Source organism: Zea mays, chromosome 10 (assembly GCF_902167145.1).
Source record: "Zea mays cultivar B73 chromosome 10, Zm-B73-REFERENCE-NAM-5.0, whole genome shotgun sequence".
NCBI classification, from domain to species: domain Eukaryota; kingdom Viridiplantae; phylum Streptophyta; class Magnoliopsida; order Poales; family Poaceae; genus Zea; species Zea mays.
The window spans coordinates 29,057,712-29,073,805 of record NC_050105.1 but is presented as its reverse complement, the minus strand read 5'-3'; the positions used below and the strand labels follow the sequence as shown (position 1 = coordinate 29,073,805).

At 43.8% G+C, this 16,094-nt stretch overlaps 1 protein-coding gene across 2 annotated transcripts; it reads right to left on the bottom strand.

Moving 5' to 3' along the window:
• Positions 1-11,673: 11,673 nt before the first annotated feature.
• Positions 11,674-14,680, bottom strand: LOC100857076 (uncharacterized). Of its 2 annotated transcripts, XM_008664086.3 has the most exons (3): positions 14,532-14,680; positions 14,076-14,378; positions 11,674-12,895 (listed from the first exon to the last, which is right to left on the bottom strand). In XM_008664086.3, exons 2-3 carry the CDS (start codon positions 14,363-14,365, stop codon positions 11,968-11,970), a joined length of 1,218 nt encoding a protein of 405 aa, XP_008662308.1. In that variant the 5' UTR covers positions 14,366-14,378; positions 14,532-14,680; the 3' UTR covers positions 11,674-11,967. The 2 variants fall into 2 exon arrangements, with proteins under 2 accessions (XP_008662308.1, NP_001241859.1); NM_001254930.1 differs by lacking the exon at positions 14,532-14,680 and having other exon boundaries at positions 11,941-12,895; positions 14,076-14,386.
• Positions 14,681-16,094: the final 1,414 nt, after the last annotated feature.

The following is a 16,094-nucleotide window of genomic DNA, read 5'->3' as shown; positions in this document are numbered from 1 at the left end:
TTCTCGCCGAATGTGTTGCACAAGTGTTCTATGTACTCGATCCAGCAGATGAGAAGATGCATGTAGTTATTTCTGGAAAGCAAAAAATTATTGGAGTTGAGAATGTGGGAGACGGAGATGAGGAATACAATAAGTATGAAGAGATGTTCGTCTTTAACGGTCCAGAGAGAATCAAGCGTGTGGAAAAGAAAATTGATAAGAACTTAAAGCCATACATGCGGAAAAATGGTAGTTCATGAAAAATTGTATGAATCAAATTGTATTTGTTATCATGTATGATCGACTATGCATTGTGGTTGCCAATTAATTTAAAATCTCTCTAGTTATCTATGTGTGCTATTAAAATTCATTTAAATTGCATTTGCATATTTTTGTTAAAAAATTAAATATTAATTCATTTAAATTGTATTTGCATATTTCTGTTAAAAATTAAAATATGAATTCATTTAAATTGTATTTTCATATTTCTGTTAAAAATTAAAATATTAATATGGTAATCAAATCACAATCACAAGCGTTTTTTCATTAGGGTCCGTTTGTGAAAAGAATAGAGCACCACAGGCGGTCCTAAACAAAAACCGCATGTGATACTAATACATCACAGGCGGTTTGAGTAGCCTGGGACATCCCAGGCGGTTTTCTAACCGAACCGCCTGTGATGTAAAAAGCCTAGCGGAATGTGACACCTGTCAGAAGATAAAGGCAAGCCACTTGAAATCAGCTGAAGCTTTGCAACCCCTATCTATACCTTCGTGGAAATGGGATGACATCAGCATGGATTTCATTGTGGGTCTGCCCAACACCTCTCGTCATCATGATTCGATTTGGGTTATTGTGGACCGACTGACGAAAGTGGCACATTTTCTCCCAGTGCACACCACTGATAAGGCTCAAAAGTATGCAGAGTTGTACATTGACCGGATTGTGTGTTTGCACAGATTGCCTCATACCATTGTTTCTGACCGAGGAGCCCAATTTGTTGCCAGATTTTGGGAACAACTGCAAGAGTCTTTGGGAACCAAGCTAATCAGGAGTTCAGCTTACCACCCACAGACTAATGGTCAGACCGAGAGGGTGAATCAAATTCTTGAAGATATGCTGAGGGCTTGTGCAATCGATTGTGGCAACAACTGGGATAAGCACCTCTAATTGGCAGAGTTTGCTTATAACAACAGTTATCAATCCAGCATAAGGATGGCACCCTTAGAAGCTCTCTATGGGAGAAGGTGTAGAACACCCCTCAATTGGTCAGCCTAGAGAAAGGGAAGTTTTCGGACCTGACTTAGTGACTGAATCCGAAAGGAAGGTCAAACTACTCAGGGAGAATCTAGAAGCTGCTCAGGCCAGACATAAGAGTTACCATGATAAGAGGAGGAAACCTCTCCAGTTGAGGTGGGAGATTTCGTGTATCTGAAGGTATCACCCACGAAGAGAGTGCAGAGATTCGGGATCAAAGGCAAGTTAGCCCCTCGTTACATTGGACCTTATGTGATCATAGAAGCATGTGGACCCGTGGCATACAAATTGAAGTTACCTCCAAAAATGTCTGCCATCCACAATGTGTTCCATGTATCCCAGCTAAAGAAGTGTGTTCGATTGCCGACTGATATCATAGCAGAACCAAAATTGGAGATAGAGCCAGATCTATCGTACCTAGAGTACCCTTCCAAGGTTCTGGATTGCAAAGAAAGATCAACTCGGGCTAAATCAATCAAAATGTATAAGATCCAATGGAGTAATCACTCAGAGGAAGAGGCTACTTGGGAGACCGAGGAATTCATGCGTTCCAACTTCCCCGATTGCCTACCTAAGGAAATTGGTACGTAATCATGCCCAACCCCTCCTCCTTCCCTTCGAATCTAAATTTCAGAAAAATGATCTTAATTCAGAATAAAGTGATTATAAAACTAAAGTTAAAAGGACTTCCTTCTGAAGTTGCAAAGAGAATGACATTCGAAGAGCAGTTGCCCTAATAAATAAAGCACCCACTTCATGTAAGTCTCACCCTTCGCTTCACCCCGGGAGGACTCCGACCCGAATCTCAGGACGACGTTCCTTTAAGGGGGGAAGGCTATGACACCCCAGTGTCACCTAGGGTTCATAACTTAAACTATTATCACATGTGAACCAAATAGAAGCATGAACATCAAAAACTAATAATCAAGGTTAAAGTAAGTCTTTTCATCTTAAGAAACTCTTCCTAATCTTGTCATGAATCTTAAAGTAGGAAAAACTCTCAAACCCTAATTGATCCTAAGTGATCCATTAAGCACATAAAAAGGGAAATTGGGAAAAGGCTTGGGAAAAATACAAAATCTTGGTAAGAACTCGATGAAAAAGTTTTAATACATTAAATGACCAACAAAACATAGTAGGAAAGTTTTGCCATTTGGTTTTTCCAAAATCCTCAAAACAGCCCTTGAACCAAGGTCCTATGTGAAATTCAGAATTCAGAATTCTGAATTTCAGAACCCTTTTTCAAGATCAGATGTGTTCCCTATTTTCCAAAACTCGAAACTAAAAAGTCCAAATATCAAAGTAGTGCCAAATTTCCTTGAACACGCTCTCGAAAAATTTGAACTCAAACCAAATTCGTTTGGCACGGTTTGACACTGATTGACCTCGGGACCCGGCTATCTGACACTGGCAACTTGGTGATGTTACAACTCCCTGTCCCTAGCCTAAAACTGCGTGACGTCCACACACAAACGACAAAGCACAGTTAGGGGAACAAATCCTTCACGGCGATCTTGCTCAAATTCACGAAGATTTGTGCCCAGTTGGCATTAGAACGCGGGCAGAAGCAACGGTTCCACGTGTTCGACCGTGGCTGACACCTCTGGTTCACACCTGTTCGCGCACCCGCGCTCCGCAGTGCACGCCCTCGCGCGCTCGCCGGTCCACGACCGCCCGTGCACCGTGACGTGCCTATAAAGCATCCCCCGGCTCCGGTCGTACCTCCCTGCGCGCTCTCAAGTCCTGCCCAAGCCAAAGTTCACCGGAATTCGCCCCGAGCACGCCGCGCCACCGCCCGCCAAGCCATCCGAGCCTCGGCCACCGTGGCCAGCTCCCTCCGGTCACTTCCAAGTCGCGCCAGCCGCTCGGTTAGCTTCGCCAATAGCCCGTGAAGCTTCACAAGCTCTCGGACCCGGCAGAACTTCACCAGAGGCCCGAGAACATCTTCGCCGGACTTCGGTCACCCGCCGCCGCGCGTGAACCGAGCTAACCAGTAAGCCATTTTCCAATTCCTTGCACCCACATCTTCCCTAGCACCCAGTGAAGCTCTCTGACCCGTTTGATTGAACTATCGCGCCATGAGCAGGCCGACTCCTCGACGCCGACGAGCTTCCCCGCCTGCGCACGTGGACCGGCCAACTCCGGCCATCCCCGACGGCGACCCGAACATCGCCGTGACCCAAAGGACCTCCCCTACACCCTCGGCCACCTCACCGGAGCAATCTCGCCGCCGATAAGCCCCTCCGCCCCTTTCTTCCTCCGCGGCCACTGTTCGATTAGGGAAGGACCGCGGGTTCGATTTCTAGAAACCCTAGGGGGTTTTCTGCAGAGCCTTAGACTCATGTGAATAGTACACCGAGGACCTGTCTGTAATTCACTTAAGGACTTTCGCCAGGGACCCCAGCGCAAAACTGTATTTCCTTTATCCATTTCTATTTAACCTCTTTAAATTGAACAAAGAACTTAGAAAATTTATATCTTGAGTTATATTCAACCAAATTTAACCAAACCACTTTTGCTGGATTCAAAATATTATGTACTATCAAGTAAAAATACTGAACCCCATGCTTCCTATTTTAAATCTTAGGATTTAGAATTAATTAAGGAAAAGGACCAAACCTTTTTGAATTAAAGAAAATTAGTTATGCTTCTGTTCTGAACTTAAGAAAAATTGTAGATGTTCAAACCCCATTTAGACACTATTTAAAAATAGTGAGCACCCCAGTATTGAAAGTTTAAGTAAGATTATCTATTAAAATCCATTTTTGCCCAAAACTTAGGAAAATCAGAAAGGCATTAGAAAATAATGAACAGAGAATGCAATTATTTTTCCTAGTCTACTTGAATATCAGAGAACCAAGGAAAAATAAAGGGACCCCTAGTCCAGAACAGATTCAAGTGAAATGTTTTATTAAGCACTAACCAAACTAGAAAAACACTTATTAGAATTATGAAAACAATTTCAAAATTCTTAATAAAAATCCAGTGGACCTATAACCACAAAGACACCACTAGAAAAATGATAAACACCTCAGTCCATCATTTTATGTAGGATAAACAAATAGAACTTGGTATTAAGCCATATTTTAATTAAATCATAAGTAAGCTCAAATGAGTGCAATAATGGGAAAATATTTTTTTACTAGATCAATGATGAAATAGGCCACTAGAGACAAATGCAAAACCCAATTGAAAGCTGCAAAATAATACCCATTACCAATAATTCTTGAAAAGGCCATTTAATCCAAATAATCCCTACCACCTTTCCCTTGAGCAAAAAGTTACCAAACCTCAGAATGATTGCTCTTGCACAAAGAATAAGATAGGAAAATTTTAAAATCTGTTGATTGATAATTTTCAAATATAGTGGTAGTAGAAAGCACCCCTTTGGCTAGAAACTTTAGAAAATCATAGCAAAATAACTAATGAGTATTAATGGCTAACAATTTGTACAAAGTCATGTTATAACATCTAGATGCCAGCAAAAATATGTCTTAGGGAATAACCCTCTGTTAAAAAGGAGTTGTAGTTCAAAACACCCTCTTTGCCCTAATATTTGATAATTTTATCCAGAGAGAGCCACTCACTTTTTAAGCCCCAAATTTTAAGACAGAGAATTATACACATGTAAGAAGCCACTGTAATTTTTACAGAATTTTTGGAATGTTATTAATATAACTTGTAGTTCAAACCCACCTTAAAAGCATGAGAGAAGTAGGAGGAAAGAGAGGAAGGATAAACCTCGCTCCAATAAGTTCAACTAGAAATCTTGATAAATTCTCACTAAGACTTTAAAGGAATTCAGTAGAACACCAAAATAGACTTACCACTTAGTTTAACTAAGCTTGACCCTAAACTACTAAGTATACCCCAAGAATCTTCAAGTAGCAAAATTAAGCTCTACCTCGTTAATTTAATCATTCACCATCAAAGTTTAAGTGCTAGCTTTCAATCATACCATGCATGTATCTTACTCATTGCATTCATTAGATTGCAATCTGGCTGACGGAGAGTATGTGCTCATCCCCGAGCAAGGAGTTGTCCACGAGGAAGACCAGGAGCAAGCTTCCGAGACTACCATAGAGGATCCCCCCACAGCCCCAGCTATTGAAGGCAAGCCCCAGTTTTATGCATAACCGTATCTATATATGCTACTTACTACACTTAATGTTTGTAGGATTGTAATGTGCACTTAAGTGTAGGAGTTGCTTGAAACCTCTAGTTGCATGAACTTAGGATTCCTTTTTGAGATGGATACTAGTATGCTAGGTCGAGTAGTTGCTTTGCTAATCAGGATCTCGGTAGAAGTCGAGTGATTTTTCTAGCACTCGCGCGAGGTCAGGAATTGATTGTATTCATCTTGATAACGGGATATATGTTGGTCTATGGACTTGGATCCAGGGAGGATGCCTTGTCCATGAGATGGGAAAAGGAATTAAGGATTAATGTGTGGATACCTGAGTCAAGCTTTTGAACGTACTAAACACATGTCGGGAAATATGATAACCGGTAAACCTAGTACCTGAGTGAAGTCGAGCGTGGACTTTATCCCTCACGCGACCTGAGACTGGGTCTCCCATGCTAGCTATGGTGGGTACAAGTGCGGTCACTGCATGGCGGCAGCCGGGGTCAGTGAAGCATTGTATGCCAAGGCAGTGAGGCCTGGACGCGAACGGGGAATCGATGGGGACGGTTGACATGTGTGGGGACGGAGTGCCCTGACATGTCATGTGTTTAGGTTTACCTTGCAAGGTTAAAACTCGATTCGAATCGTCTGCTTCTCGCAACTAATGCGACTGCTTGACCCCTTGCACTACATCAAGTAAGAAGTGAAATGAGGTTACATGAGATAACTTGTTGTGTGTACTAAATGCTTGCTACCATGTATGCTTAGAAGGAGCAAACTTAGCTAAGATAATGATACTAGAAATTGAAAAGCTAAAATTGATTTTAGACTCAGCTAGTGCATTTGGCAAACCAAACCCCTCAGCCAAACAGTTGCATGGTCTAGAGGTAGAGGAGTAGACTCCTTACATCGGGTAAGTCTAGTTGAGTATTAGTATACTCAGCCTTGCTTGGGGCATAATTTTTGCAGGTAAGCTTCAGGACATGGTTGATGGTGTGACTTGGCCTACCACCCTGCCACCGGGTTGGACGGTCGAGTGGGATGCTGCTCCGATAGGAGAAGAGCAAGAGGAGTAGTGGGCTAGGCCTTGCCCATTTCCTCGCTACCCACGACATCGATTATCCGCTGCATTTTATTTTATGAACTTTTACCAGCTACTTGAAAAACTCCAATTTATGTAATAATTTAGTACTTCAATTTGAGGTTTTCCTGTTTTGTTGTATTTCTTCTGTGACTCACCTTCGAGTGAGTATGTGGTATTTGATCCTAGTTAAGTGGCTTTATCAGACTAGATCTGTGGGACTGACGGGTTATTCCGATTTAAGTGTGTTACGGCCCCTGAGGCGTGACTTAGGCACTTAAGCTGGAATAATTCGGGTGGTTCTGCCATAATGGAAGGGCCGCACTGTGAGTGGAATGGGTCTTCGGCCTGTGTTTGTTGCTGGAGAGGCATTGACGGTGTGAGGGGCCGCTTTGCAGGTTATAAGGGCCTTCGCCTTGCATGAGCGCGATCTCTTGTTCTAGCTCCCGAGCTCTCTGCTCCTCATCTTGTATCATCTAACGCACCTTGGCTTGCATAGTGACTCGTTGGCGCTTGGCTTCAAGTATTTCTTTTTGCTTCTATAGGTGGTTGTTTTTGAAGCGCAAGGCTCACATCTTTAGCTGATCTTCGTCCGAGATGCCTATGACTTCTCCATACTCTATGGTGTCTTCGCCCTCTAGGGATCGAAGCCTGGTGGTGGTGCTTGTGGTGCGCCCTCGGAACTGCAAGTGCATACAGTGTCGTCGGGGGTGGGGTTATCCTGGTGCTATCTCTTGCTGACAACATCATCTTCGAAGGCCTCCTGGGGGCGGTGTCCGCGAGGGCATTGCCTTTCTTCTCCGCCAGGAGTGCTGCCTTCGCCGTGTCGTCGATGGACGCGACAACCTTTGAGGTTGCTCTCTTTGGGGCCATCGTGGGTTGTTTTTCATAGCACGAACGGTGGGCGCCAAATGTTGGTACCTGCCTTTCAGGACAGGTAGATCCAACGAGGAATGGGGGAGAGATTTGTGAAAGCAACACGGGATGTCAAAGCAACAGTATTTTTTCTCTCTGCGCTTAGGCACAGTGTGGGGGTATTTATAGGTAATCGAGGGACTGCCCGACCCCGTAAAGGACATTTAGACCCTCGATTACCTAGTTTATCCCCATAATATTCCCTCGAGGGGAGGTTACAGCGAGTCATTACAACATACTTTATTACAGATACGGCCCAAACCACACTGCTCTACGTGGGGTCCTGCTACATGGGCCGAATTGTACATAGGCCTCTCCCTGCCCTAAGGGGGAGTAGGTCCTCGGTCTTCGCGGGGCCTTCGTCTTGTCGTCCGGAGCGAAGGGTGCCGGATAGGCCCCCGTATGGACAGCGTCCTTGGTCGTCCGGTGTGTCCTATGGATGCGGTCTTCATTCGTGTGACGCGCGAAGTAGATGTCGTCGAGCGAAGGGTGGTGTGTTCGCCTTCGCCCCAACAATGTGCACGCCGAATCTACCGGGGGTGGTTGCGAACCTCGCGGAGGTTCCTTGCTCGGGCTATAAAACTCGACCCCTTTGTCCTCCAGCTCGAGCCGTCACCTCCTCCCATCGTCGCCTTAAGAACTAACCTCGTCGCAACACCGTGAGGGAAAACGAAGCCACTGTTTACCCACATCTACACCGATGATTTTCCCCCGTGTGGTAGCCATGTGGGTTCGTGGGCGCACACTGGTTGTGGCAATGGTCGCCTCGAGCGGGAGAATCCACCGTGGCCCTAAGGATTTCTCACCGGAACGTCTCCTCCGTCGCCACGCCACTGCTTCTATGGCCATGGATCTTCGTACTTCGGTCTTTGGTATGGAGCCCTTCATTCTGTTCCTCACATCCTACCCTTCGCATTATGTGTTTGTATCGAGGTTTGGGTCATGGGGGCACCAGTTCACCGATCACCGGTGAAATCTCCACCGTATTGTCGTGTGGCGCCGCCATGGTTGGACCGTGAGGAAGGCGACGGCCTCCTAGCTGTTCGATCGGATGGGGCATCTGGGATTAGAATACGATGGTGGTCGTATATTGGCCGTAGATCTGCGAAGCGATGATTTAGATTAGATCATGCATACCTCTTCGTCCATATAGAATCCCGACCGTGGATCGCTTGATCGACGGCTCAGGACACGTACCGTTTCATTGAATAAGATGAGTTAATCAGGGCCGTCGGGATCCATACCCTTTCAGCCGTGGGATTTTGCATAAGAGACCCCGAGAAAGAAAGTAAATACCCCGCCATCTGCACATGAGTAGAGAGTATTACGCACAGGTCCTGGTATTTGCAAATTAGACCCTAAACTTTGATAAATTGTGGTCGCAACCCATGAGTCTCCAGATATTAAAAAATTAATGCAAAATTGATTTTTAAATGCCAAAGTAACCCTAAAACCTTCAGAAATGCATAACTAATTCATTTTAACTCCTTTTTGATCCATTCCAATTGCATTAAATTCATATTAATATTATTTATCATCTAGTAACCCACCTTCGGAAAATCATAATTCATTAACCATAACTCTGAATTTAGTGGTTCTCGAACCTAGGATCTAGTTACGATGTGTATATCATTATTATGCAATATGTTCTCATGATTAGTATGATGTTAATTTAGCCTATACCATGTTTGCTTGTATTGCAACAAGTAGCAGCAAGGTTACGAGTCACTTGAGGATCAAGTTTGTGAAGTACCTGGGAATCTCGAGTCTAAGACAAGTTGTGCCCTTTATCACTTTTCTCTTTACCCAATAATGTTCCTGTTAATCACTAAGAAAATGCTTAGGTTAATTTGATGGGACCTAATAGGCTTCCCTAGCATTGTTTATCCCACACCTTGCAGACAAAAGAACTATTGGATAGTTTTGCTATTTCTCTACCTAGTTTGGGAAATTAATGTTATATTATGATCATGTTCTAGTTATGTTGTTGTTTTAATTATTGTTCATGACAAGATCATTGTGTTAATTGGAACATGGAGCTTAACTTGAGATATCCGTGCTACCACAAGGGTGGAATGGGACGCCCTTGGATGACTAATTAGCAAAGCTAGTGGAGGACTACCTTACCCAAAATGGGCAAGGGTGGTAGAGGAGCTGCGTATAGGGAGGTTCTCAGGTCGATCATGCTGCGATGGCTTTTCGGACGAGGGATTCCTATATTGCCCTTCTTGGAAACCGTAGCGGGTTTTCTAAAGCTAGTGGAACTTTGTAAAGGCCTCGTAGAGGATCCTTAGCCATTCACCTCAGAAGTATCTAAGGGCCTTGCAAACCCTGACTAGATGGGATACACGACTTGTGGGTAAAGGGTGCAACCTCTGTAGAGTGTAAAACTGGTATATCAGTCGTGCTCACGGTCAAGAGCGACTCAGGACTCTCGCATGATTAAATTATGGAACTAAACTTAATCAGTCATATGCATTGCATCGTGGGTGTTATTATCAATTGTGATCTCTTATTTAATTGAGTTGGTATCTACTTATACTTAGTAACTGCTAATAAAATTTTGACCAACTTTAAAAGCAATGCTCAGCTTTAACCATCTCCTTTGGTAAGCCTTACACTTCACATGAGCCCCACTGTTAGTGAGATCATGCACATTATTCTCTACAACTTGTTGAGCGATGAACATATGTGAGCTCACCCTTGTTGTACTCACATCCCCCAGGTCAAGAACAGGTACCGAAGGATGAGGCGTATGAAGGATGCTGTGATGAGTTCGTGAGTGGTCTAGATCGTCGTCCCCCAATCAACTTTGGTTGCTGCATCGTTGTCTTCGTATGATGTAATTATTTATCTATTTTGTATAGAACTCCGTTATATATTAATGATGTGACATTCTTTTCTGTACCATGAGTCATCATATGTGTGAGACTTGATCCTAACACACATGTGAGTCACGCCCGGGTTTGGATCCCTTAATTCGGGTATGACATATGTCTAGATATATAGTAAAATTCATATATCTAAAAAGCTAAAACTTTTTTATAATTTATGACTATGCTTAGGGAGTAAATTTTAGTTTTTTTGCTCTCAAGCATTAACTTATGACTTTGACCAACAACGAGGAGTGTCGTTGACCGACGACGAGTATTTGGATTTTTTATGGTAGTGGTTACATATTTCATGCATTTGTGTATACATGTCACTACCGGAATCTGTCTCTTTGCCGAGTGCAATTTGTCGGTCACTCGGCAAAAAATTATTTACCGAGTGTTACACTCGACGACCTAACACTCTCGGCAAAGACATCCTTTACCGAGGGTGGGACACTTGGCATCTACAGACACTCGGCAAAGATCCTTTTGTTGAGTGTCAAACTTTTATTTGCCGAGTACCGAGTGGCAATCGACAAAATCTTTGCCGAGTGCCGACAAAAAGTACTCGACAAAGAATTCGTTGTCGATGTGCAATTCACCAAGTTTTTTTTGCCGAGTATCACACTCGGCAAAGTCTTCGCCAAGTGTTTTCCAGGCTTTGTCGAGTGCTTCAGATACTTGGCAAAACAGTTATTTCCGATAGTGTGTATTGTAGATGGTAGGGGGGATTTATTGATTTGTCATTGCAAAGAAGCACATCCACTCTCTGTCACCATTCTTGTGTGCTGTAATTTGCACCTGTGTAGTAACGACCTCTGCCTCTGATTGCATTGCATCCAACATATAATACCTTGAGCAGTACCGACAGCGACTGTTCCTCCAACTGCATGCAGGCGGGCACATGCTGCTCGATGGATGCATCAGCGTCATGTATAATCATGTTCTCGCGGTCTCAGGCACAGTACTGCTGCACCTTTCCCGCCGGCCCCCAGGATCTATATTCACAAGCTCATCAATGTGACTTCATGTGCAAGGGAAGCAGTTGGTACATGAAAGGAAAGCAAAGGAACAAACACAAACCAAAAGGGATATAGCTTTACTACTAAGGAAAAAAATATGGATAAAGTTGAAGCATGCTACATTATATATATGTGTAGCTACGGTATTATTTTATACTCTCTCCGTTCCCAAATAGTATTTGTTTTAGCTATTAATTTTTATGTCTATATTGAAACAGATGATGATGATAAATCTAGACACATATATAAAATACATATATTAAATATTGTATGAATCCATATTAATTATGTAAAACAAATTTTAATTTGGTGCAGAGAGAGATTGAAGTATATTCTGCAACCCTTTGATTACATGTACAATATAAGCATCTTATATATGTGCTTATATGAGAGATTAAAAAAATATGTGAGATATATGACTTCTATATAGTATAGCTCAGGACTTGATTGAATTATTTGCATGGCATGAATGCCTTTAATTTGTATACAAGAGGATGAATAACCCAAAACATGTGTGGGATCGGACCAAAAAGTGAGGTGAAGTAGCTGTGGGAAGAGAAAAATCTTTTACATTGGATCCAATAGCAATGTCAAGGATGCAAAAATACTAATCTTGACGTATAAGTATATATGTATAGTTGTATATATATGCATGTATATATGTACTACTCCTTCCATTGATCGCCAGCTGGAGATGCAACACGGCCCTCCCAATCATTCAACTTGGAAATCAAGAAAAGGCAAGGATGACACATCTTTCATCAGCTCCTCCAGGTCCCACTCCCCATGCATGACATTCCTGCTCATGTACTGCTGGCGGGCCCCCTCCCAGTAGACATTATTGCTGCCACTGTTCACTTGGCTGATGGTGTTGGTGGTGTTGTCCTTGGTGGTGGTGTCTGTGACGTTGCTCTCATTGTTGCTCAGTGTCGTGGTAGTCGTAGTATCAGTAGTGTTGCTGCTGCTGTTGTTTTTAGGGTTGTTGTTACCACTTGATGCCATCAAGGTCTGGCCTTGGTCTTGCTCTAGCGCTGCTGACATGGGCTCTAACAGCAGAGGGGGCACACCAAGCATGCCTTCGCCAGATATGAAGCATCCACCGCTTCCTTCCAATGCCACCGTCGTCGTCGTCGTCGTCATTCCATGGTGACGAGGAGCGCTGCCGTAGTAATAACCACCACCGTGCAATGCGGCAACTTGGTGCTTGAACGCTGGCGCCGCGTGGCCATGAAAGAACCCTCCCGTGTCGGCCACAACACCACGGACCTGGTCAGGGAAGGGGACGAGACCTCCATAGCTCCCGCTGGCCACGGCCGCTGCCATCGTCGTCGTCGGCCTCTGAAACTGATGCATTGGCGAGGTCGACGAGGTACAAGAGGAGGATGAGTCCACCATCCACAAACCTGCAGTCGTCGTCGTCATTGCGTGGTGGTGGCCACCGTCCTGATGATCTAGGACGGAAAGATCCGGGCAGCTACCGGCGGCGGCGACCTTGTTATTAGGCTCCGGCGACGCGCAGTCCGTAGCTGCTGGTGACGAAGCTGCCGAGCTGTTCTTGAGCCGCTTCTTGATGGTGGAGTTCCAGAAGTTCTTGATCTCGTTGTCGGTGCGCCCCGGCAACCGGGCAGCAATCTGAGACCACCTGGAATATAATGTCGCAAGTGAGGGTTGATTTCACAGTAAGCAAACGATCGATCCAGGATCTTTCTGTCAGAGAGAAAGTGTCATGCGTACGTACGTACGTCCATTTTTTACATACATACATAAATTGCGCGTCAACATCACGCAGCTAGCTATATGTTTTGATATGCATATAACCGAAAAATGCATGCATGATGCTCAGTAAAGGAATTAACGGGCAGTATCGCTCGAGCTCGATCGGTGTCCTTTTGAGCGACTTTTAGCCTCTATCTAGGTTTTATCAGCCTCATGGACGAAATTTATTCATTTCATGGGAAATAACATCAAACACCACCCAAAAAATAAATCATGCACATATATATGGAATATTATTATTGAAAAATGATGTACTACGTACATGTACACATATATGCACTATTGACATATATTAGTTAGGTCACCGATATATTAATTACTAGCTAGCTTTTAGGTAAATATTCATGCTAATATAATGATGTTAAGTATGGGATCTACCTACGTAAAAACATGCATTTATCAACACCTAGAACAGAAACCAAATAAATAGTTCCTCGCTCCTATAACCTAGCTAAACATTGCACCTTATAGTCGTTAGTAATTTTTGTTTCGGTATATTATATTATATTCTTTTATCCCTTTTACCTCTGCTTGGGGGAATTTCCCTGGATTTTTGTCTTTAAAAAAAATCTTTGACATTAAGAAAAACATAAAACCTAGCGATCACAGTGAATTGCAACTAATTGATCTTCCTACGTGAGTCACAACGTTAACGTATGTGTCACTCATTGTAAGGATGATAGAGGCCCGTATTTTGGCCAGACACATTATAGTGACATGCAATAATTATACTTATAAAGCTATCTCGTCACTCGTTGAAAATTTTCTACTTCACAGGCGCGTGCCAATTTTCTGAGGGCGAGTGAAAACTTCATCTATGTAGGAAATCTGAATGTGAACAATGCAACTACATATGTAGGAGATCTCTAGGCTAGCCAATTCAAAATAGCAAATAAGTTTTTTGATCAACAAAGAACAAAATAAGTTTTAAAAATTGACTGCGAAATAATAAAAGTGTGCTTGCGAAGCGAGATAATCATCAACACCCATAAATTAAAACTCTCCATATATATACTGCAGGTACGTGTATGCTCGCGTATAGCTACCTGTTTCCCAGGATGGCGTGGAGGCTGACGATGAGCTCCTCCTCCTGCGGCGAGAAGGCGCCGCGCTTGAGGTCCGGCCGGAGGTAGTTGATCCACCGGAGGCGGCAGCTCTTGCCGCACCGCTGCAACCCGGCGTTCCGGGCCACATCGCTCCAAGAACCCTGTCCACTCCGCAGCATGTACGCCACCAGCCTCTCGTCCTCCTCCGGCGACCACAGCCCCTTCCGCAGCTTCGCGGCCGCCGCCCCCGCATTGCTGCTGTTCGCCGCTGGGCACTCCGGTTTCCTCATTGCCGTCCTATAGCTGGGTACGACGTACACGTTAGTTATTACCCAGCTAGATAGCTAGCTAGCTGCAGAGATATAGCTAGTGCCGCTAGGGAATGTGCATGTGGCGATCGATCTGGCTGAAAGCAGAGCGGTGTGTAGGTGTCGAGAAGATAACGAGGAAATGGACCTGAGTGTGTGTATATATATTTGATGATGATGATGTGTTCGAGCGTTGTATGGAGTGAGGTGAGGAACGATGAAGGAAGACGAGAGAGAGAGCAGCGAGGCGGGAGGAGGGTGCAGGAGAGAGAGGACATGATGGTGATGGTGATGTGGGTGTGTGTGTGCTTTGCTTAAAATTTGGACAATGAGGAGAGCTGCAGGAAGATCGACAAACAGCGAAATTGCTAGGCTCACACGCCCTCCGCAGTTTTGGAGTTTCGCTTTGGCTTGGGTGCTAGTATTATTGCTCAACTTTCATCTGTTCCAATCAGTGTTCACAATTTCGTTTAGGGTAAACCGAATTTCGTTTTGTTAACCAAAATTTGACTCTTGTAATTTTATACTTTGAATCGGAATCTAGTTTAAACCGGTCCAAAATTCCTTTTTCGCTTAGTAGCGAAAACAAAAAAAATGACCTAGTTTCGGTGATTTCGGAGCGAGAAATTAAACGCTGGTTCCAATTCAGGTTTCAGCACCAATTTAAATTCCTAATAAATAAATAAAACTCACTTTTAATGTGCCGCAATAAACTCATTAGAGGATCATAACTCACAATTTGATATCAGCCCTCTCTAGCACACCAACATATATGCATGGTATGGCGTATTCGGTATGCCCATCTCCTCTTTTCTGTGGCTGCCTCGCCGATGTTGAGGAGTGAGACTCTTCTTCATCTAGTCTAGTCGTAGTAGTTAGAGTTTAGATTAAATAAATTATGCCATATACGCTAATGAATGACATCGTCTTTGTCAATTCCTTGTTATGTCTTCTTTCTTGTAGACAATTCCAATATGAATCTCTATCTAAGCATTCAGTCCACATATTTTCCATAACATTTCTTTTGTAGGATTGATGACATTACTAAGGGGTGAAAACGGTCGGTAAACACTAAAATCATTTCCATTTTCATATTTTTCTTTCGGAAATAAAATCGAAAACGATAACTCAGGAAACGGAAACGACAGCGGTAATTCAGAAACATCGAAAACGAAAGTTCGATACAAAAAACACATCGGTTACGGTCGGGATATAAAATACACCGGTAAAAATCGTAACATGTAACCTCAGTTGACTTAAAAATTCACACAAGTCATAAAGTTTGTAATAATATTTAAATATTCACAAGTTCATAAAGATAAAAGCATACACTACCGGAATCCGAGGCTTTGCCGAGTGTTGCATTCTTTGCCGAGTGCATTTTGTCGGGCACTCGGCAAAGACGGCTTTGCCGAGTGCCGCACTCGGTAAAGTTAGGCTCTCGGCACAGAGCCCCTTTACCGAGTGCTGAACACTCGGCACAGTACGACACTCGGCAACGACAAGTTTGCCGAGTGTCCAACGCTCGGCAAAGAGGGCTCTCGGCAAAGGGCCGTCAACGGCCGTCCCAAAGCTGACGGCCGTCAGTCTTTGCCGAGAGCCAAAGTCTGGCACTCGGCAAAGAGGCTTCTTTGCCGAGTGTCTAACAGCTAGCACTCGGCAAAGCTGCCTTTGCCGAGTGTCATCTTTAGACACTCGGCAAAGTATATTT

Coding starts and splice junctions, on each gene's coding strand:
- LOC100857076 (XM_008664086.3), bottom strand. CDS start 14,365: ATGAGGAAACCGGAGTGCCCAGCGGCGAACAGCAGCAATGCGGGGGCG. Junction 12,896..14,075: donor CACGCCATCCTGGGAAACAG/GTAGCTATACGC, acceptor ATTATATTCCAG/GTGGTCTCAGATTGCTGCCC.